The 22157-nt window shown below is 55.0% G+C and overlaps 1 protein-coding gene across 5 annotated transcripts in view; it reads left to right on the plus strand.

Annotated features, from left to right (window-relative positions):
* SPIRE2 (spire type actin nucleation factor 2) overlaps positions 1-22157 on the plus strand; it is a 46148-nt gene that overhangs the window by 17655 nt on the left and 6336 nt on the right. For 2 of the 5 annotated variants that reach the window (XM_073308267.1, XM_073308271.1), the window contains 12 exons: positions 2253-2612; positions 7706-7789; positions 9142-9306; positions 11059-11145; positions 12635-12758; positions 13574-13743; positions 17189-17402; positions 18419-18561; positions 19715-19849; positions 19982-20049; positions 20145-20172; positions 21243-21358. In XM_073308267.1, coding sequence (XP_073164368.1) covers positions 2253-2612; positions 7706-7789; positions 9142-9306; positions 11059-11145; positions 12635-12758; positions 13574-13743; positions 17189-17402; positions 18419-18561; positions 19715-19849; positions 19982-20049; positions 20145-20172; positions 21243-21358 — 1694 coding nt within the window. The remainder of the gene's footprint in view (positions 1-2252; positions 2613-7705; positions 7790-9141; positions 9307-11058; positions 11146-12634; positions 12759-13573; positions 13744-17188; positions 17403-18418; positions 18562-19714; positions 19850-19981; positions 20050-20144; positions 20173-21242; positions 21359-22157) is intronic. The other 3 variants (XM_073308268.1, XM_073308269.1, XM_073308270.1) reach the window with 3 other exon arrangements.

Below are 22157 nucleotides of genomic sequence, written 5' to 3' on the forward strand. Positions count from 1 at the left end.
CTCATATTTTACCAGCCAATCAGACTGCAGCATGACTGCCTGTGATCAGAAAAGGAGTACTTGTGGCACCTTAGAGACTAACCAATTTATTTGAGCATAAGCTTTCGTGAGCTACAGCAATTGTGATCAGTGCAATTGGCCAAAGAAAGCTCCAGCCAGTTAGAAACGCAGGAGAGCAATCAGGGTGCTTCTACTATGTTATTAACCAATTGTAGAAACGCAGCAGAGCATTTGAAACGGGTTAATTGTCTTATGAACCGCAGTAATATCTCCATGCTCACCCCTCACCTCTCGATTCCCCACCCACGTACCTACTTCATCTATCTAGGAAGAGCTGCCTGACAGCCTGACTTGAGCAACTGCTCTCCCTGCTCCAGACCCCTGCAGGTCTCAGTTTCTAGGGGCTGTATCCTCATGGGGGATCCCCACCCCAGGGCCTCTCGGTGCCAATTCCATTTGAAGCGACTGGAGCATGGCTGGTCCTGGAGCCTTCCTTCACAGTAACTGCCCACTCCAGGCCTGGTTCCCCAGCCTTGCGCTGTCTTAGTAAATGGTGGTAGCAGCAGCTGCAGGCCCATACCCCTCAGTCTGAGCATCGCTGCCCTAGGCTTGCCAAACTCCTTAATATGCCTCCTGCAGCTCTTTGTAGCACAGGATATTTGGGTGACTGAATTATTAACCCATCTAAATTATTAACCAACCAGGAGGCTTTGGCTATGTTATTAACCAATTGTAGTTGATAAAATAATAATACTCGATCAGTCATTTTGCTGTGAGAAAAACATCTGTCTGTATGTACAAATATATATATATAAAAATAGTGAATGAATTCACAGGACTGTGGCTCTTTTGGGTAATGTTGCTCGCTAATTTGACTCCTGAACCCTGTCACTGTCCTAGGTTTAATGGAGCCGTTGGAGTCATTCTGCTGACTTTGGCGGGCTTTGGATCAATCCCTGGTCTGCCTTAGCAGCAGGGTGCAGGCAGAGATAAGCTATCAGCGCAGTGGCCTTTCGTAGACTGCCGTAGGCTGTGTGCGCCCGGGTCAGGAATGTATCCCGGTCCAAAGTTCAGCCCGTTTCCACTCCCCCTGCCTGAGCCACTTTCTCTCCCCTCCCCCAACAGCAAGTGCCTCCTCCCACAGGGCCTGGGGTAGCTAACAGCACAGCGCCTGTTGGTCTCAGCAGGACTGTCCCAGAAGTCTGCTGCTGCTTTCCCTCAATGCCCTGGGCTGGCTCATGCTTCCCTCCACTCCCGTGATAATGGAGTCCCAGTAAACAGCAAAGGCCTGGAAGATTCCTGGGGGCAGGAGAGGCAGCCAGCTTCATGGCCCAAACAGCATCATAAGCCTCTCACAGCCAGCTCGTAAGGTCATGGGAGGCTGTGGCTGGCGGCTGAGGGATGGAGTATCTGTCACCATGTATCCTACAGCTCCCTCCCCACCCACCTGCCAGCCCGGGGAGCACCAGGGGACCCTTTTCTCTCACGCTGCTCCGGGCAGCTTTGCATCTGCAGGCTTCATGGGAAAGCGGATGGGCTGTATCTAATACAGACGCAGGGCTGAGGAGGCTGGGGCTGGAACATGGAGCTGTCACTTCCCGGTCACCAGCTGGCCCCATCCCTGCTTGTTACTAATCATATCACTGAGCCTCTCCGGGGGGGATAGGGTGGGGCAGGGTCTCACTAGGTGTGGCCAAACTCCCCCAGACGAAGCACTACCCTTAGCGGGAGCCAAGTTTGGTAATGCACAGCAGGCTCCTAGGGGGTGCTACGCAGTGATGGACATCCTTCAAATGGCAGCTGCAGGTGAAATGCACGGGCGGAGGGAAGGAAGGCATGATGCGATACCTGGCCCATTCCAGTGCTTGGCCACAGAGCTTTGTGATGCCTCCTGCCACGTCATGCCCCCCTGCTCTCCTTGGGCCTTTCTCAAGAGCCCTCGGCCGGCGGCCTAGCGCTGAAATCAATGGTTCTAGCTCTTCCTTGCCCTCCAGGCGGGCGGCATAGCACCTGCTGGCTGCCCAAGATGCAATCGGCAAACGGGAAAGGCTGTGCGCCCAGCATTTAAACCGCACCTTGTGCCCTTCCGGCTGGCCGCCTCCCTGGTGCACACCCTGGCATCATTTGGGGGTAGAGATGGCAGAGCAGCTACACGGGCTGTCTCAGCCTCCTCCCCTCCTGAGGCTTCTCAGTGTAGCTCCCTTTCCCAGCCCCTGCCTCAGCCTGTGCTCTGCTCTCCCGTGTCCTTGCAGATGGTGCAGTCGCTGGGATTTGCCATTTACCGGGCGCTGGACTGGGGGCTGGACGAGAGTGAGGAGCGAGAGCTGAGCCCCCAGCTGGAGAAGCTGATCGACCTCATGGCCAACAGCGACTCTGACGACAGCGGCTGCGGCATGGCGGACGAGGGCTACGGGGGGCAGGATGAAGAGGAGGAGGCTGTGGAGGGGCTCCCCCGAGCCGTGCGCACCTTCGGGCAGGCCATGAGGATGTGCGCCGCTCGCCTGACGGCCCCCCAGGAAGCACTGCAACATTACCAGGCTGTGTGCAGGGCCCTCTTTGTGGAGACGGTGGAGCTGAAGGCTTTTCTCACCAAGATCCGGGAAGCTAAGGAGGTGAGAGCCAGCCTTCCCCGCAGGAGCCTGGGGCGACCTGTCCTCCCCGAGAGCCACAGCGTGTGGCAGTGATGCATGGCTAGGTGCCCACACCCTGTGGTACTGCCATAGGGATCGGCTGGGAGGCTTCTTCACCACTTGCGTTGCCCTCTAAGCCACTGGTGCTGCACTCTGGCCCAGAGGGGGCAGCATCGGAGTGCTGGGTGAAGTCGCCCCTGAAGAAATGCTGCTCTTCGTGTTGTGTTGCATTAAGGACCTGATTCCACACTGCTTTGCTGTAGCGTTATGAGTAGAGTCACCCCAGTGTAAAAGTGGAGTAACACAGAGCTACCCAGGACCCCCAGTGTGTAAAACGCTGCAGATCTCAGGGCCCTGGTAGCTGGGTATCTACTTCCTAAGGAAAATCCTTAGAAGTCTGCATGTCTAACTGTCGGGGGGACCAGGGTCTGGGGCATCCCTAGTATTTCCTTCTGGCTTTTGTCCTCCGGGACAGCTGGTCAAAGCCAGCCATTTGATGCCAACAGACTGGCTTCTCCATCCCACAGTGGCTCTGGACTTTGCTATCAGACATTGCTCTCATCCAGGTCACGCTCTCCTCAGTGATTCTGGCGCAGGGGCCATACAGTAACTGGCCCACGGCCTAATGTTCTGCCTTTTCCAAGCCTTCTGTTGAAGGGGAGGGTGTACTGGGAGCAGGAATCGGTGATGCGAATACTCAGTATGGCTTAGTTCCTTCTCCCTGGCTCGCACAGCACTTTGCACAGGTTCATTGTGTGCCCTCACCCCATGTGACTCACAACATCAGAGGCTCAAGAGCAGGAGATGACATGTGAGATGCCAGGGCAGGGTTGGTCCCTACAGACTCTCCTCCAGGGCTTTGTTGAGCCCAGCATTGGGTGACTCCATTGACAGGGTCCCTTTGGGGGGCGACTCCCCAGGCTGATACATCTTGCCATGAGGGCGTGTCCCTGGATAGTCCCCAAAATCTCCCTTTGTCTTATTTCATCCCCTGGGTACTGATTTATACCCCCGTGCTGCCTGAGACAGTCCTTCTCCCTGGGAGGGAGGTGTTCTGAGCCCCATTTCACGATGATTGTCCCAGTCACACAGCAAGTCCGTGGCAGAGCCAGGATCCCAGTCCTCTGCTCCATGGTGTGCCAGGGCCCAGAGGAGGCTGCCCACCATGTGCATTTTGCCCTGGCGCTGCACCCAGGGCAGAGCCAGGATGAGATTGTATAAACATGGGGCACCAGGAGAAATCAGGAGGTAAGCCCCTTGAAACCCTCGATAGCTAGGCCGAGAGGTGGCTCATTAGCTTTCTGTGAGAGGTTTCCCTATATCCTGGTGTGGGGAAAGCCACGAGCATCCCTGAGCCCTAACCCAGAGCTGCCATTCAACAGCTAATTTCAGCTCCTCTGTCTCTTTTTAAAAGACCGTGTCCCACCCCAGCCCTGACTGATAGTGTGCCCACGCAGCTCCCCCAGCTGGCAGCTTTCCAACCCAGGAACTGTGGACATGGCCCAGTGTGCTCAGGCAGGGAATTCCCAGCACAATACCTGCAGTCCCAGTGAGTATCTCAGGTGTGCCATCTGGTGGCCAGATACCACAGAACACTTACACTCTTCTATGGCCGGACTCTCCTGTTAGGTAATTAGAAAAGGAGGACTTGTGGCACCTTAGAGACTAACCAATTTATTTGAGCATAAGCTTTCGTGAGCTACAGCTCACTTCATCGGAGTGCTACTCTGAAACCTGTTAGGTAATTAGCACTGCTGAACAGTGCGCTTAATGCTGTACAAGACACACACCTGCCCCTGGTCCCTGTCCTAGAGCTTACAGTCTTTATTGAGCAGCTAGTGCTTGCAATGAGCGGGATGGGGGAATAGCTCCTGGGTCCCCCTAAGTAGGAGAAGTAAAAGCAGTAATACAGGAATGGAACTGTGTGCATCAGAGCACCCTGCTGACTGCTCCATTGCTAAACGCAGAGGGGCCAGACCCTTGGTTCTCTGGCAAGGCCTGGACTAGCGGGAGGAATATCACTAGTTACGTGCAGGTCTGGGAGGGCAGGAGTCTGAATCTTTGGCTCTTCCTGGTGTACCTAGCTGCTCTAGCCTAAGATAATGATGATGACTGGTATCGTAATAGTGCCCAGAGGCCCTGGTCAGGATCAGGGCCCCATTGTGATGTACACACACACAGTACGAGATTGTCCCTGTTCCACAGAACATAGCATCTCACCAAGCAGCAGAGCCAATGAGGGGAGAGAAGGCAGAGCAATTCGGTGGCAGCAGAACCCAGGTTGCAGAGCTGAGCTGTGTGCGTCAGTCACTGGCTTTGAGTCTGTTTGGTTTGCTTTTCTCTGCCTCTCCTCCCAGAGGTTGTAATGACCCCCTAGCGCAGCCATTGTGTGTGATGCTGTGTGAGATGCAGCCCCTGCCCCCTAGGAGCTTACAGGCAAACAGACGTGGCAGGATGTGCAGGGGAGTCTCCAGGATGCTCCACGAGGCCCAGTATTTACCTTTGCAGGGGAGTGAATCTGTTCTACAGCGTCACCATTCCCTATGTGATAGGTGGGGTGTTCAAGACCCCATTGGCACGGCAGGGGTTTGGTGTCTTGTAGCACCTGCTCTGGCACAAGTCAGGCAAACCCGCAGTCCCAGCCTCAAGGGGGTTAAAGATAAAGCTGCAGTCTCCTAGGATTGCCTTGAGCTTCGCCCTTATGGGTAATCACAAGGCAATAATCTGTTCCAGGAAGTGAGCTCGTAAATCCAACAGCAAAGGCATGTGGTCGGGAATTGTTGGGGTCAGCGGTGTTACCAAAGAGTCTGTTTACTTGCTCATTAAACTTATGAAACAGCTCAAGAACAATGTGTCCACCTCCCCTTGGTCATCCATCCCGACACCCGTGTCTCCAGCAATGCCTGGGGCATGAGTTGTGCTGGGCTCCAGAAATGCCACATAGGGAGCCTGATGTCCTGCTGGGCATTGCGGTGCCTGGTGGAGGGGAGAATTTCTGAGATGCTGCGGGGGTGTGGGGGAAAGGCTGTGACCCCATTTATAGGGTGGGAGGAAGCAAGGACCCACTGACTGCAGTAAGCACTCATCTGATGTTGGGCATGTGGCGGAGAGGTTCAGCAGGCGCTCCGCCCACACAGCCTGAACACTGGAAGGGAAACCCTGTATATATTTAGGGTCACAAGATGATGGCAGGACTATGCAGACTGCCCCATGTCCACATGCTGTGGATGCCCTTCCCACATGGGCATGAGTACCCATTTCCCAGGGCAGCCTGGGAATAAGACGTACCTTTTTTAAAGTGACAGTCATTAACCACTGGGACCATCTACCCAGGGCCATGGCGGAGTCTCCGTCACTGATAACTTTTACATCAAGACAGGATTTTATTTTAGAAAAATCTGCTGTAGGACTTATTGTGGGGCAGTTCTCTGGCCTGTGCTATCCAGGAGTCAGACTGGATGAGCACAGTGGTCCCTTCTGGCCTTGGAATCTATGCAGACCTCTGACACTGCAGCCCACAGGCACGGGCAGCAAGGCATTAGAAGGTTCCCCCAAGTCCTTCGCAGCAGGCCCACACCTGCCCAGATGCACTATCCCTGCTCGTAATGACATCCAGGAGGCAGCTGCAAGCAGCCACCATGTTATTATCCAGCTCCATGCAATAGGCACGCAGGCCATGCAGAATGGGTCGGGCTGTGGGGAGGATTTAAGATTGCCAAAGATGATCTGATGCGGGCAGAACCGGCGAGGTGCCAAATACTGCCCCTAGAGCTGCCCTTCCCACTCTGATGACTTCCTGGCTCTCCCATATGGTTTGAACAGGCTGGCCCAGGTCCTTCCAGCTGAGGGAAATGCACCTTCCATTATTTCAATCACGGGTTAGAAAGTCTGCAGCATATTCCCGGGGCAGTTGTCTGTGCACCAGCCAGAGTGCAGGGCTGTCAGCAGCTCCCTGCTGTGGCCAGGTCAGATGGCGCACGGTGGAAGTGGACAATGCTGCAGCATCACATGAGATGAGCCCGGGAAATACAACCACAATTTTCCAGCAATGACAGGGTCTCAGGGTTTTCTCAGTGACAGCTAGGCTCTGAGCTGCGGTGGGTTTATTAGCAATAAGTAATAGTTCTTATTCCTCTGCTGCCTGTCATTCCAAAGGTCCCCAGAGCGTGTTCCGAATTACACACAGCTCCAGTGAAATGCAGCCCCTCTGGGGGAAAGGCAGTAACCATCCATCCATCCCAACGCTGTAGGGAAGTGACAAAACCTCTTCTCCCAGGAAGTGCCATGGGACCTTTAATATCCAGACCGAACAGGCCAGGCCTCAGCTTGCCAAACAGTAAAACTGCATGGAAATCGAAGTGTCCAGAGCTTCTCCTGGGGCACATGTTGCTGCTGGGGAAGACACAGGGGCTGTGCTTAGAGTCCATTCCAGGTGCTCCCAGAATCCAGGGGGGATGCGAAGCCAGCTCCCATCCTCCCCCAGAGGTGCTTCCACGTGGCTCAGTTGAGATGGAACAGTCCTAGGATGTATTTGGCAAGACCCATAAGCACAGATCATGAATATTCCCTTGGGCCAGCATGCTCCTGGCTAAGAACCTCCCGGGACTCCAGTCAATGGCACCTGGATGGTCTTCCTGCCCAGATCTCTACCCTAAGCTGTGGTTAACAGGCCCCAGCTAGGGGAGTGGGTGGCTGGGGTCAGACCCAATGCATGACCAGACTTGCTGCTGCTGCAGAGTAGCTCCTTGGGGCAGGGACCATCCCTTCTTTGTGACTTGTACCTGGCCAGGCACATTCAGTGCCCAGTAGCCTGTGGAAGTTGAGCCTTGTGGAGCTTTGATGGAAGTCCTCGACACCGCCCAAACCCCTAATGGGAGTGTAATTGTATCCAGGGGGAGGGACTGGCAGTCGGGGCAGATGGGGGCCGAGAATCTGGGCACTCCACTCTTTCCTCATGCCCAGGGGGTCTCTCTTTTTACGGGACCTGTTCAGCCAGGATTCTCCTAGGAGCAGGTTTGGCTGCTGAGGTGTTGGGGACCCAGCATGGGGAACGTGACATTTCTGTGCTGCTGCAGATGCTGAGGAAGCTGAAGGAACAGGAGGAAGAGCTGGAGGAGAGGTCAACGGATGAGCTCGATAACCTGCGGAACACAGATTGGGTAAGTGGTGCAGAGTCGTCTCCCTGCGGGCACTTTGATCAGCACCTCTTGCCTTGCAGAAGACAGAGGTAGTGACGGGCTGATGGAAACCTCCTGTCCGGGCGTTCTTGTTCTGGCAGCCTAATGAACAGAAGAAGCCCCTGGGGAGAAGGGCTGGGACCCCGCGGGCCCAGAGGTGTGGGGACCTGCAAACACTGGTGGCTTAGACGTGTTGCAGGGGAGACCCAGTTGTTCCTGGGACAGCAGGCGCTAGGGGTGCTGCAGAGACTACGTGCTCAACCTTGCAGATTTATATCACCTCTGGCCAACAAAAGAGATGCTGATGGACCATTCCATCTAGTCTGCCATGACAGTGTGGGTGGGAGGTCATCACAAAAATGGGGGAGCCCCCCAAGTCCTGCTGGGTTCCCCTTCAAGGACTGGATACAGATTCCTGAGAGAGGCAGAATGATTGCGGCCATTGCGGTCACTGGGAGGGGCGTAGAGAGTGTAGGGAACCCGGGGGGAAGTGGGGGGCACTTGGACAGGTCATAGCTAGAGAATGGGGCATTGACCCTGCCTCCCCAGCATCAGGGTCATGATCCAGAGCCTCCCCCCACTGCTCCCCAGGGAGCAGGAGAGCTGGGAAGGAAACGGACACCTTTGCAGTACAGACACTGCCCTCTCACCTCAGCCTGCCCAGCCAAGAAAGCCACAATAGCCAGGCCATTGGCTTTGGCATGGACCAGGACATGGGTGGTCAGGCCCAGTGGTCGGAGCAGCGGTGCTCAGAGCCAGCGTTAGGAATCAGGAGCCCAGTGAAGGGCTGAGGAACCAGGAGGAGGGCAGGAACAGGCTGGATCAAGGCAAACGCAGGAGAGATCGGAACTGTGGGCGAGTGCGTTGAGCAGGCATTGGCCAAGTACTGCTGCTGGGCTTAGGAGCAGCCCTGGCAATGTGCTCAGCCAGGCAGGCCGTCTGGCCAGTTTCGGCTGTGGTTGTCAGCTGATCCCAGGCCCAGCTGCAGGCCTTCGTTCCTGACAGGCTTCTGGGCATAGTCTCATGCTCTAGACTGGAAGCCGCTTGCCACCCCCATTGGAGTTAGAGATGGAAAGGGCAGTGTGAGGTGATCCCGTCCATCTCCCTGCCAGCGCAGGACGGTTCCCCGCACCAGGGCTAAGCATGCTACCTCCCCCCGACCTACCCCAGCCAAGTCCCAGTGGCGGGGGGAGCACACATAGAGCCCCTGCTGGGCTCCGTTCACAGCGCTCATGTCCCATGATTAGCCGGGGCTCCCTTCCCCCATGGGGAAGCCAGTGATGCCGTGGGTCATCTCCTCGGTAAGGAGCAGTTGCCCATTGTATCTGTTCCAGGCCAGGCTGTGGGTGCAGCTGATGCGGGAGCTACGCGATGGTGTGAAGCTGAAGAAAGTCCAGGAGAAGCAGTACAACCCCCTGCCCACCGAGTACCAGCTGACGCCCTTTGAAATGCTGATGCAGGACATCCGGGCACGCAACTACAAGCTTCGCAAAGTCATGGTGAGCACAGCCATGCCCGAGGGGCCTGAGCCATGGCCACGGGGTGATTGCCATGGAGTGCAAGGGTCACCCGCTCCTAGTGACACACCATCTGCCTTTGGGCTCGAGACCCCGCGCCCTACCCTCACATCCTGGCCCTGTTGATGCTGAAGGCCTAGCTCATTGTAGGGCTCATGCTGCTGCTGGGACACCCCGCACTGGACATTTCAGAGCCACCCCCAGGGTAATACATGCCCCTCCACTTAGACCAACTCACCCTAGTGCCTCCGCATATCAGAGAATCCTAGGACTAGACTGGATATGAATTAGCAGATTCTCACTCTAAGAGATGATACAAGCAGGTTGCAGATCCTTAAGGGGCAAGCTGCACTTGCTTTACAGCTTGGAATCCCCAGGTGTTTCATACACAGGCTAGAAATGCCTTTAGCCTGGGTCCAGCACTTCCCCCAGTTCAGTCTTTGTTCCTTAGGTGTTTCCAGGAGTCGTCTTGGATGGGGAGTGAAGAACCCCAGATGATGTCACTCCTTGCCTTATATAGCTTTTGCGTATGGCGGGAACCCTTTGATCCAAAGCTTGGTTCCTAAGCCAGTCTGTGGAAAAATACTGGCATCCCAAGATGGAGTCCAGCATCATGTGGCCTGGTCACATGCCTTTGTAGATTCACAGCAGCCATCACTCAGGCTGTCTGTAGCATTCTCAGGAAGGCTCACCAGGCAGGAAATAAGCTTCTCCTAAGGCCTATTGTTCTCCCTAATGGCTCATTGCCCTGAATAGGTCCTTCCCAACCAGATATACATCTTGTCCTGTGGGCCTTACCCAGGTGTAACTATATTTGAAGTACAGATACATAGTTAGTTTTTATAACTTCAGATAAAAATGACACATGCATACAAATAGGATAATCATATTCAGCGAATCATAACTTTTCCAATGACACCTCACATGACTTATCTTGCATAAAATACATCATAATTATGCTATAATCATATCATAATATCGCTATGAAGAATATGGAGTGCAGTGTCACAAGATCATCTAGTCCAGTCCCCTGCACTGAGGCAGGACTAAGTATTATTTAGACCATCCCTGACAGGTGTCTGTCCAACCTGCTCTTAAAAATCTCTAACCATGGAGACCCCACAACCTCCCTAGGCAATTTATTCCAGTGCTTAACCACCCTGACAGTTAGGAAGTCTTTCCTAATGTCCAACCTAAACCACCCTTGCTGCAATTTAAGCCCATTGCATCTTGTCCTATACTCAGAGGCTAAGGAGAGCAATTTTTCTCCTTTTCCTTGTCACAACCTTTTAAGTACTTGAAAACTATTATCATGTCCCCCCTCAGTCTTCTCTTTTCCAGACTAAACAAACCCAGTTTTTTCAATCTTCCCTCACAGGTCATGTTTTCTAGCCCTTAAATCATTTTTGTTGCTCTTCTCTGGACTTTCTCCCATTTGTCCACATCCTTCCTGAAATGCGACACCTAGAACTGGACGACACAATGCTTCAGCTGAGGCCTAATCAGTGCGGAGTAGAGCAGGGGAATTACTTCTCGTGTTTTGCTCACAATACTCCTGCTAATACAGCCCAGAACAATGTCAGCTTTTTTTGCAACAGTGTTACTCATATTTAGCTTGTGTCCCCCTCTGACCTCCAGATCCCTTTCCCCGGTACTCCTTCCTAGGTAGTCATTTCCTATTTTGTAGAGTCATTATTTCTCCCTCCTCTATCTGCCCCTTCCTCTCCCGACTAGGTGGATGGTGACATCCCTCCCAGGGTGAAGAAAGATGCCCACGAACGCATTCTGGATTTTATACGGTCACGGCCGCCACTGAAACAGGTAACATCCATGTGACCTCTGTAGTGCCTGGGCTGTGGGTTTCTGACCGATCCGGTGCTCTGGGGCACGTGAGAACCCCCGGGAGGAAACGGGTTCTAAATCGCTGGCTCAGTGAAGGAGCCTCCCTTCTGAAGGAGGCTGTCACACTGTCTGGATTTTCTAATGGCAGGAGCATTGCTCCAGTGTCCCCTTGTTACCCGGGGTTATCAGAACCCCAACAGGGGCAACTTAACTATTTCACTAGAGGCAGTGTAAGGAATAAATCAACAGGAACTCAGCAACTCTGTCTGATCAAGGAGAAATGCAAGTAAGCATGCTTTTGTCTAACACTGCAGTTTATTAGATTTAGGCACACACAGAATATAAGCAATAGGTTTAGAACATCCCACATATTTACCTGTATTCTGAGACGGTATTGAGTAATCAATGAGAGGTCAGTGCCTGCCGGGGAGTAAAGATGTCAGGAAAACGTCTCTCTCTGGATTGCTCCTGAGGACTGCTCCCACTGCTCCTGTATTATCTGAATTTCTTATAACTAACTTCTACTAAACACATAGCAGAGGTCATTATAACCTAAGTCCTCACTTTTCCTAACTTTCAATAAACTTTTACTAGCAGAGGCGTCTAGACTCAAGGCTGTCCATCCACCTATCTTTGTTTCAGTCTCTGTTATTTACTCTTTCTTCCCGTCCTCCCATACTGATTAGCAAAACTGCCAGTAGCTATGACCTTGCTTCTGAAAGCCTGTCTCCAAATTAGCCCTTAACTATTTGGTGTTCTGTTTCATTAATTCATGGTGGCTGAGTGCACATAATATGGTTGCAGTTAGCTTGATCACATTCTGGCGTACATGCACCCCTCAAATCCAGGCAATGCCCTGGTCCCGTGCAGGGTCCCAGCCCTGGAGACTGCTCTCCTCTCCGCTTCATCCTGAGAGCCCCCTTCCAGGGGCACATTCCCCTTTTCCTGACACTGGCCTAGTAAGGAGGAGCAGGTGTGAGGGCCCTGCCTGCTGCCGGCTGGAGCTGTGGAGCGAGGCTCAGCTGGGACCCTGCTGGCATGAGCTAGTTGCGCCCTGGCGCCTCCTGCTAGAGTAACACTGGGCCCTCGCGGCTGGCTCCAGGGGCAGCAGCATGGGCTTTAGGACCGAGAATCCCAGTGCTCTCTGTGGGCCCCATTGTGATCTCTGTTCCTGGGGGCCAAGCATATTACATGGGGTGATAGCGCGGTCGTGGCTACTCCCCTGTCCAGCATGAACAGGCAGCCTGGAGAGACGGCAGGTCTCAGGCCAACAGTGCTCTGTCTCCACAGGCCACGCTGTCCTTGTAAAAACAGGAGTGGCAGCCATGTGACCTCTGTAAGGGAAGTGAGGGGCTGCCCTGGGGCTCCTGGCAAGTCGTCCTTGGTTGGGCAGCCTAGGTTCACCACTGCCCAGGGCAGCGTCTCTGTTCTAACCAGCCTGTCTCGTCTGCTCCTGCCCCTGCTGCAGGCGTCCGAGAGGCGGCTGCGCCCCATACCCCAGAAGCAGAGGACGCTCCACGAGAAGATTCTGGAAGAAATCAAACAAGAGAGAAGACTTCGCCCAGTCGAGATGCGGCAGCAGGGTCAGAAAGGTACCACCCCAGCCCGCCCCAGCAGGGAGCATGTAGCCACACGGCTCCATCCAGAACCCCCGGCCTTGCCTCAGTGTGTGGAACTTGTGTGGGGCCCAGAAACCCCGGCTCATCTCTGAGAGTCCTGAGGGGGGATGCAGGGCGCTCTGAAAGCTGCCCGCGAAGGGAAATCAGAGTGCTGTTGAAATGTGAACCGTTCCAGATGTTCTGTATAAAAACAAACACCAGGTTAACGGTGCCCAGCACTGGCTGCCAGCCGGGTTTGAACCCAGGACATTCACAGAGTTTTACGAGCCCCCAGCCCGCTCAGCTCCCCTCTCCCGCACGCAGCATGCCCAGCTCCTCCCTCCCACCTCCCCTGTGCAGCGGGCTCTGGGCTTCTCTGGGTTTGTGAGGAAATTCAGAGGCCACGACTGCTCCAATTTGAGGGGAAGGCCTGACTGGCAGCTCTACCCCAAAGGTAAATTCCTTCCCGCTGCCTGCTGAGATGTAGCAGTCTGGCATCGGGCTGGCCCTCTAGGCCCCATTTGCTTCATGAGTCCAGGCCTTGTGTGGGGCACGAGCACCCACCAGCTCTGGCCCCCAGTCCCATGGCAGGGTGAGAAGTTCCCTGCACTGTGCTCCGTCCATGCAGAGATGTTTCATAGCTACTTCCCTCCCATATGGGCTCAGGGGGCAGTTTGAAACTGCAGCCCCCACGAAGGTATCCCTAGGCCACAGGGAAGCCCTCCCCTCTAGGTGGATGCCATCCCCCCATCCTCTACCAGCCCTGGCCTGAGCACTTGTGTGAGTCTCTCCCCTCTCCTGCCTTGCAGGTTTTGGCTCCCTTCCCTGCATCCTTAACGCATGCGCCAGCAACATGAAGTCAACCTCCTGCATCAACCTCTCTGTACCTGACTCAAGCACCCCCGCCCAGCGCCTGCGGCCAAGGGTTCTTCTCAAGGCTCCGACACTGGCCGAGATGGAGGAGATGAATATCTCTGAAGTAAGCGCTGGTTTTCTCTGTGGTCACTGGTGGGAGGGTGCTCAGGACTGCTGGTATCGGTGTTATCTTCTGAGGCAATAAGGGGATGGCTGGCAGGGAGACACATCTCTTGACATCAGCACCGCAGCATGGCAGAGGGGCTCTGTATCTGAAAGCCATGTGCCCTGAGTCGTTTTGCGGGGCAGAGCTCACCTTCAAGCCTGCCACGTGACCCTTCTTGATGTCAATGGCACGGCCCTGCCCCGAGTACAGTCAGGAGTTCTTCTATTGGCTTTGGCGGGAGCAAGAGAGGGCTCTACAAGACTGGCTGGGCCAGGCTCAGGAATTGTTTACTGTAAGGAGGTGGGCAGTCCCTGCCTGCCCCTGGCAGCCCAGAGGGCATGCCCTGCCTTATCTTCCCCTGAGTGGGGCAGCAATGGGTTCATGGGAGAGCCCAAGGCAAGGAGAAGCCCACACACACTAATAAATAGCATGTGGCCTTTTACTAGAGCTTCAGGCTAAGAGGCCCTCACCACAGGGCCCTGGGTCATCTCCCAAACTTAAAGTTCACAGACACTCTCTGAGTAAGCTGGTTTCCCAGAGCCTGATGAAAAACTATCCCTCACTTCTACCTGCATGACTTCTGCTCAACTTCCTCTTCCTGTTTCTATAGCCCATCTCTAGGGTGGGGCAGGGCCTCCTTCACTTACCCCCCAGGCTGGCCCAGTTGTAGGCTTCAGCCTGTCCCTCAAAGGGGTAGTACTGCCTTCCCGAGGGCGATGCCTTTCACCTCCAGGTCACCAGTTCAAATTCAGCCCAGGACAATAGGGATTACAAGCTGTTGCTTTCTGCTGGTTGGGAACAGCCTGGGTATTGGTCTCTGGCCATCCCACAAAAACAACCAGCAGAGCTGGCCCCATTAGCAGTGTCTGCACAGAGGACCTCATGGTTGGCTGAACAGGACGGGGTGTGGGAGCTTGTGCTGAGGCTGCACGGCTGGAACACCAGTGCGTCTTGCCAGCACAAAATTCTTTATTCAAATAAATGAATCAACGGCACCAGGGTCCCAGCTGGGTGGGAGATCAGGCTCTCAGCCTCTCTGGGGCTTTTGTTGTGTTGCCTCCTTTGTTGGACTGACCAGCCAGTAAAGGGTTTGTGTTGGTGTTGTGGTGGCACAATAAAAATGGCAAAAAGTTCAAAATACAAATTAGGGAGATAAAAGAGAGATTTCTAAGTCAATAAAAGAAAAGACTATCAAAAGGGCTTAGGCAGGCATCATATGTTACAGCTGGTCAGGACCCTAGGCGTCAGCAGCGTGGGGTCTGGAAAGTCCTCCTGATAGGCCAGCGCAAGAGGAGCTGCCGTTCAGTAGGTGTGTGGTGTCCTCAACTGCATCACAGAGGGCTGTCTCTGAATCCCCAGGTGTGGCCATTTATCGCACCCCTCGCCACCCCCTTCTGAAAGAGTGGAGCTTGTCCCAGAGGCAGTGGGGCAGCCTGAAGCCAGGCACTGTCTCATCAGGCTGAGGAGGAAGGAGTTTCCTATAGAGTTTCTAGCTTGTTCCCATTCCTCCGTAGAAGTGATTAGTAACGTGGCCAGTTTGGTCTCTGCTGATGAGATGGGGGCGAGGCGCTTCCATGTGTCTTTGACAAGTGCAGTTGTGGCACCTCCTGGATTTTGTCTTTGCTGGTGTTGGGAGGTGGAATATGAGAGAGGTCTCATTGCTTGATTCAGTTGTATATCATGGGTGGAGAGTTTAACCACATTGAATGAAACACAGATTTCTCCAGCTGAGCAGCAGAGAGCTAGCTCCAAGCTGAGCGGTGTTTGAGAATGCAAGTTGAGCATGCAAGCTTATGTAGAAGGACATTTCTGCTCTTAATCTTCTGATCTATCTTGGTGAGGTGATCCTTGTAGGTCGGTGTGCGGATTGTGCAAGGGTAGAAAGAACAGGAGGACTCGTGGCACCTTAGAGACTAACCAATTTATTTGAGCATAAGCTTTCGTGAGCTACAGCTCACTTCATCGGATGCATTCGATGCTACCTGAGCGGGGTAGCTGTAGCTCACGAAAGCTCATGCTCAAATAAATTGGTTAGTCTGTAAGGTGCCACGAGTCCTCCTGTTCTTTTTGCGAATACAGACTAACACGGCTGCTACTCTGAAACCTGTCATTATGCAAGCGTAGAGTTACTCCAAGATATACAGGCTTTGGATCATGTGTTAATCATTCTCCATTCAAGAAAGTGTTGAGTTTCATGACATCTTGAGGTGATGGAAACAAAAGCATGATACCACACAGTATTTGACACACTGGGCTTAAGTCTCCACTTCTTGCAATAGCCACTGACAGCTGCCGTGCGTTAGTTCAGTCTTTTTGTAGTCTCTGTCTCTTGAAATTAGGCAGATGCCATCTGCATATTTGAATTACCTTGAAATTGTTGCAGGCAGATAGATAATCCACAAATATGATGAAAAAGATTGGTGCAAGAACAGATAGATCCCTGAGGGAGTCCATTCTTCTGGGTCCAGAATGTGCTCAGTTTATTGCCTAGTATCACTTGGAATTGTCTGTCCTGAAGCATAATTTCCATAGCCAGAGCAACCCATTGAGGTAACATCTTGATCAGCAGGCCAGCGTGCCAGACGGTATCATATGTTGCTGTCAAGTTGAGAACCACTGCCCCGTCTTCTCCTTCTGCTGGAAACCATCTCCTATAGAGGTGGTAAGAGCAAGAACTTGGTCACAAATGCTCCTACTGGTCTGAAGCCTGCCTGGTCATCACCCAGAGCCGCCTCTATTGTGAGCATGCTTCTCCCAGAATTAGTTACTGCAGAAGTCTGTAAACATGGCTCAGAAGCATGGACAGTAGCTAGCTGGAAGGGGTTTCCTGGCTTTGGTGTAGCTGTTACCCTAGCTTTCCACCATATCTTAGGCATCTTGTCCAGTTGGACAACACAGGATATGAAAGTGGACAACGATTTGATGCTCTTTTTAGCAAGGTGCATTTAGGAGCATTTCTGCTGAGACCTTGTCAAGGCAACCTGCTTCCCTGTGGCTCCGTGCTCTCTCTGCTTCCTTGCTGTGGGTATCCATGGCAGGAACAGAGCGGTGCTCCATTTTCTGAGCTCGCTTTACCTGGACAGGGTTATAAGGAAGCAGCCGATGGCGGGTGATGGGAAGGGGAAAGGACAGATGGTGATAAATGGGATCTGTGCAGCCATCTATCCAGTACCATTTTCCCAAGGGGTGGATCGCACCTCTCCATGCCCTCTCCATGGGCTCTCTGGGCACAGTAAGGTGTTGACGCTGCCTCACAGAGTGGGTGCAGAGGGCGCCAGCCAGGCTGGGTCAGGGACCTGGCAGTCCAGAAAGCTGCCCATTGGCAACTGCAGGACAGGGTCACTTTTACAGCACGTCCCCGGCCCAGGGCCTCGTGTTCATGTTGCTCTGTGTGCCTTCGCAGGAGGAGGAGTCTCCAAGCGCTGAGATGGGGAGGGAGCCTGGCTTAGGGCTCCCCCTGAAGCGTGATCGCTCCTTCTCTGAACAGGACCTGGCCCAGTTCCAGAGTGAGAGGGGCAACAGCCAACCTGATTCAGGGTATCTGGAACCACGGGAGTCTGAGCTAAGACCCCGCTCAGGTAGCATGAATACTGCACGGATCAGCATGGAAACCAAGGGCAAGTTCCTCCTACCTTCCTTTCCCTTCCCCAGCTGATACAGCCTCCCTGTCTTCCCTCTCCTCCCACCAGCTGGAACTGCACCTGCCTAGAGCAACTGTCTCTGGAGGCACTGGGGATTGCACCTGCAAAGGGTACACAGGTGCAATCCCAGCTTGGGTCTCCATTCACACCTCCTCCACTAATGGAAGGTGTGCCCCCCATAGGAGACTTTGCAGTGGGGTGCCAGGCTCCATACAAAATCCGGGTTTGGGGACCAGCCCTTGTTTGTATTAGCTTGCCAGAAGCTCCTTTGCATCTCAGCTGCACAGTGCAGAACCCTTCAGTGGTGCTGGAACACTCTTTATGGGGGGGAGCTGCGCCTGCCCTTACCCCTGTCTGCACCCCTCACTGCCCCCTAGAGCTGGGGCTGGGAGTAGGGCCATGGCTCCAGGAGGGGGGGATGCAGCAAGGGGACCGAGGCTGGGGCCACAACTGGGGATGGGCAGGGAGCCCCAGGTGCAAGGCCGGCAGCTGGGACCCTGGGCATGGAACTGGCAGCTGGGACCCCGGGCGCGGGGCCAGGAGTAGAGCCCCATGTAAATCCTGGGGATGCTGCAGCACCCCCCGCACCCTTAGTTTCCGCACCTATGGAACCCTTTGCTGGTTAGCAATGCCCAGAGTCAGCACAGCACTGCGCCCCTGCAGGGAACCCCAAAACCATTGTCAGGGTTCTCCCTGCCTCCCCTTCTCCCTAAGCTCTGCACCTCTAGAGGACGCCTCGTGGCCACACAGCCTTTGGCTCTGGCCCTGTTCTGTGTCACTCCCACATCGGGCTCTGTCCCAGCAAGAAGTGCAGTTGTTGGAGCCCATTCCCCATGCTGGCCACGGCCAGACCCTGTACAGCCTCCTTCCCCCGGGTCCCTCTTGGTTCTGGTCCCAGGCCAGAGGGTTCCCAGCGCTCCTTCTCAGCTGATGTTCAGGGAGGAGCAGACCTAGCCGGACTGACTCTGGCTGCCTGTGTTATTCTCGTCCAGGTTCGTTCCCAGCCAGTTACCACCAGATCCCACCCAGCGCTGGTCCGCTCACGTCCGACCGCGGCTCCCTCGGGGCTTTGGCGGAAAGGTCAGAGGGCGGCTCCAGCTCCACCCCAGACAGCAGCTCCAAGCATCTGTGGCTGGTAAGTGTCCGATTTGCATACGTCCAAGCTGTCCAAGGCTGGAGCCCTGAGCCGTGCTGACCAAGTCCCCCAGGATGTCAGTGAGACGCCCGTTCACAGCCAGAAAACTGCCGACTCCTGATTTAATAATGTTCGCTCCCTGCGAGGGGGCAGCCAGGCCACACCTGAGTGGCCCCAGATTGCACCGGGCTGCCACGCCGCTCACTCAGATTTGGAGGGGATAGCCAGAGGGGCTCGTGGGCTAGGGGCTCAAGCTGCTGCTGGTGGAGGGGCACCTGTGGGTGGAAGAGGGTGGTCAGGCTGCTGGGGCCGGGGGCAGATCTCCCTGAAACAAATTGGATGGTGTCGGTCAGTTTGCCCTGAGCCCTGACTTGGTGCGGCTTAGTCTCCACTTGCAACATTTTTGAAGGACAGTGAAGCTAGGATGGGAACGGCAGGGAGCTGCGGGTCGGGATTGAGGGGCATCAGCAGAGCTGTGGGTGGGCCAAGCCAGGGCTGGAGTAGTGGGGGTGCAGTGTGAAATTGCAGGGCATCAGTGAGCTGGAGAGAGGGGAAGGCTGGGAGAGAATTCACAGGGTGCTGTAGGTCAGGATAGAAATGCACCAACTGAGTTCTGGGGTGAGGGGCGGGGCTGGAGGAGTTGCTGCAGAACAGGACTAATCCCAGACTGCGGGACCTGATCCCCACAGTCACTGTAGCAGAGTAAAGGATGCAAATAAGGAGTGCCAAGTCTGGATTTCTCTCCTGAATGAATATGGCTGCACATGGCTGGCCTGGCTGTACATCCCCACAGCCAGACCCAGCCATGCAGTGCTGTGGGGCCCTCATGCAGCCAGGTACAAATGCAGGGGAATCATGGGGGGCAGGGCCTGGGAGCTCGTCCATGCTGCTGTCCCTTCAGTCTCCCTTCCACACCTGTGTGAGCAGCTGCATCTCCCTCTTGCCATCTCCTATGGGACCCTTAAAGGTGCTTGAGCCATGGACACAAGGTGGGTTAGTTCGCTCCCCGCCGAATGCTGTGCCTCCTCTCAGTCTGTGAATTAAAGGGGCTCAGCTCAGGCTGTGGCTGGGCAGCGATCAGCCAGGCCTGGGGCGGGACTGCCCCCGCCCCGACTGCTTTGGTGCTTAGTGCCCTCCTGCTCTCTGCACACAGGAGTTCAGCCACCCCATAGACAGCCTGGCTCTGACCGTGGAGGAGATGATCGACGTGCGCAGAGTGCTGGTAAAGGCTGAGATGGAGAAATTCCTCCAGAGCAAGGAACTCTATAACAGCCTGAAGAAAGGGAAGGTGAGGGCTGGGCGATTGCCTTGGTCTAGGGCGTGAGTGTGTGAGGAAAGGGCCAGCAGACAGCCCCTGGGGTGTCGGGATCCTACCAAATACAGACCATGACCTTTTACCTCGGCCCTTCTCCACCTACAGATATGCTGCTGCTGCAGAACAAAGTTCGCTTTGTTTTCTTGGCCCCCAGCCTGTCTCTTCTGCAAGAGGTGAGCAAAAGGTCCCCTGCTTTGGGGGGCAGGTGCACAGGGGGCAGAGGAATGAGGTTCTTTACTGACCCTTGGGATTCTCTCTCTGCTTTTAGATCCGTCTGCGCCTCCTGCAGCCTGAAGGTAAGAGACACTTTCAAGAATCAGTCCCAAGAGAACCAACCGCATAGCTTGTGCCCATTGTCTGGGGCCTCCTGTCTCCTTACTCTGGGGGCACCCCCACCTTGTCTCACTTTCGGAACACCCCCCCCATCCCCCCACAAAGTCGCACGTCTGACAGTGATCTCAGAGTGCAGCGTGCCCGTGGGATGGTGAGGGGTTGGGCCCGGGAAGCCCCGCTGAGGGCATGTGAATGTACCCACTGTGCCAGGGAGGCGCCATGCTGAGCTGGCTGTGGGCTGGCAGCGGAAGGGCAGGTACTGGGGGGCCTGCTTAGCTAACTCCTGGCCACCATGGTCACCCCACCATATAGGACACTGGCCATAGCACAGTGGGAAGGGTCAGGGAGATGATTCTTTGTGGCCTCCCCCATATTTAACCAGGGGTGCTGGACCTATGGGTGCTGCGGGGAGGGCTGCTGCACCCCCTGGCTTGAAGTGGTTTCCATCGTATACAGGATTTACTTTTGTTCAGTGGTTCTCAGCACCCCCAATGTACAAACTGTTACAGGCCCCTCCATTTAACTGACTTGTAAGTGGTGAAAGTAACTTTCAGGCCCCCACCTCTGCTGCAGGAAGTGGCCTGGTCAGAAATGACGCAGGCCCAAGGGGGACCCTCTGCGGGGGGGAGCTGGGGCCTGTCAGAAAGCATTTGCTTGGAGTGATGCTGTGAGCTCAGTATCGGGGAGCTGTGCTAGGCACGTTGCGGTCCCTCCTTGGACACAAGCTGACACAGAATGTGGCCCAATCCCTGCATAAATCACCCAGCATAGGTGAGCCATGGCCTCAGCCAGTAAATCCTCTGGGTGGGAACACAGGACTTCGGCTTCAAGCTGGCTCACTTTTGTGGTTGCCTCTGGCCTGGGGAACTTGCCCCCTTTCCCCATGTCACTTAGCCGTGTCAGGCTCAGGAAAGAAGATACATGTTGGTGCAGCTGTGCCAGACGGACAGTGGCCGTGGCAGCAGCTCAGAAAGTGCCCAGGGGCCCATCTGACACTGACCTCTGCTGCTTCTCCTGTGTGTGTGTGCTGCAGATTAAGATGCCTTCGAAGAAGCTTGCTCACATTCCCGTCTATGCCCTGGGCTTCGAGAACCACCCCGGATCTCTGAATGCCAAAGCTGTGCCGCTGAGGAGGAGAGACGCCCTCTAGTAAGTTCCCCCCGGTGCTTCGTGCCGCCCCACCCCGGCTCTGCAGCGAGGTCCTCGTCCAGTACAGGGGGCGCATGGCCTCTCCAACACAACCTTCCCGCTGCTGGCACCCGGCCAGGATCTGGAGCCACTGGACAAGGGGCCATATGTCAGGAGAGAAAGAGGCAGGGTGACCTAGAGGCCTGAGGTTGCATTGGCTGAAGCCATGGGGGATGTGAGGAATGAGGGATCAGGCCCTGGGTAATGTAAGAGCCTGTACTAGCAGCACCCACTGCTAAAGCCGTGGTGCAGCCCCCGCTGACGGTGAGGGGAGGGGGGTGAGGGGGACGGACAGACTGGGATGAAGTGAACCGTCAGCCTTTCCCCTATGTAGCTGGGCTGATGGGCACCGCACACCGTAGAGAGCCAGGCATCCCTCTGCAGATCCCACAGACATCTGAAAATGGCCCTTTGGCAGAAGTGGCGTGTATTGGGCTGGGCCTTCTCCAGCAAAAGCCAGCTCTTTGTCTCCTGGCGGTTCCTATGCAGAGCATTGGGTTGGTTGCAGAGCTCCGTGCACCCCGGGCAGGGCATGCAAACCAGAGTGGGGAGCACCATCGTCACTGAGGTTGCTAATAGCAGAAACATCCATCCCGTCTCCTCCCAACACAGCCACCCCCTGTGCTGGTGTCTTCTCTGCCATGCAGCTGTCCCCTACCATCTCCCTGACCCCTCCTTGGCCAGGCTCCCCTTCTGCCTTCCCTCACAGCCCCCGCACCCTCCTCGGCAACTTCGCCCCACACCAGCAAATCCCTGAGCA

The sequence above is a fragment of the Lepidochelys kempii genome, chromosome 12 (genome assembly GCF_965140265.1).
Source record: "Lepidochelys kempii isolate rLepKem1 chromosome 12, rLepKem1.hap2, whole genome shotgun sequence".
Classification (NCBI taxonomy): Eukaryota; Metazoa; Chordata; order Testudines; family Cheloniidae; genus Lepidochelys; species Lepidochelys kempii.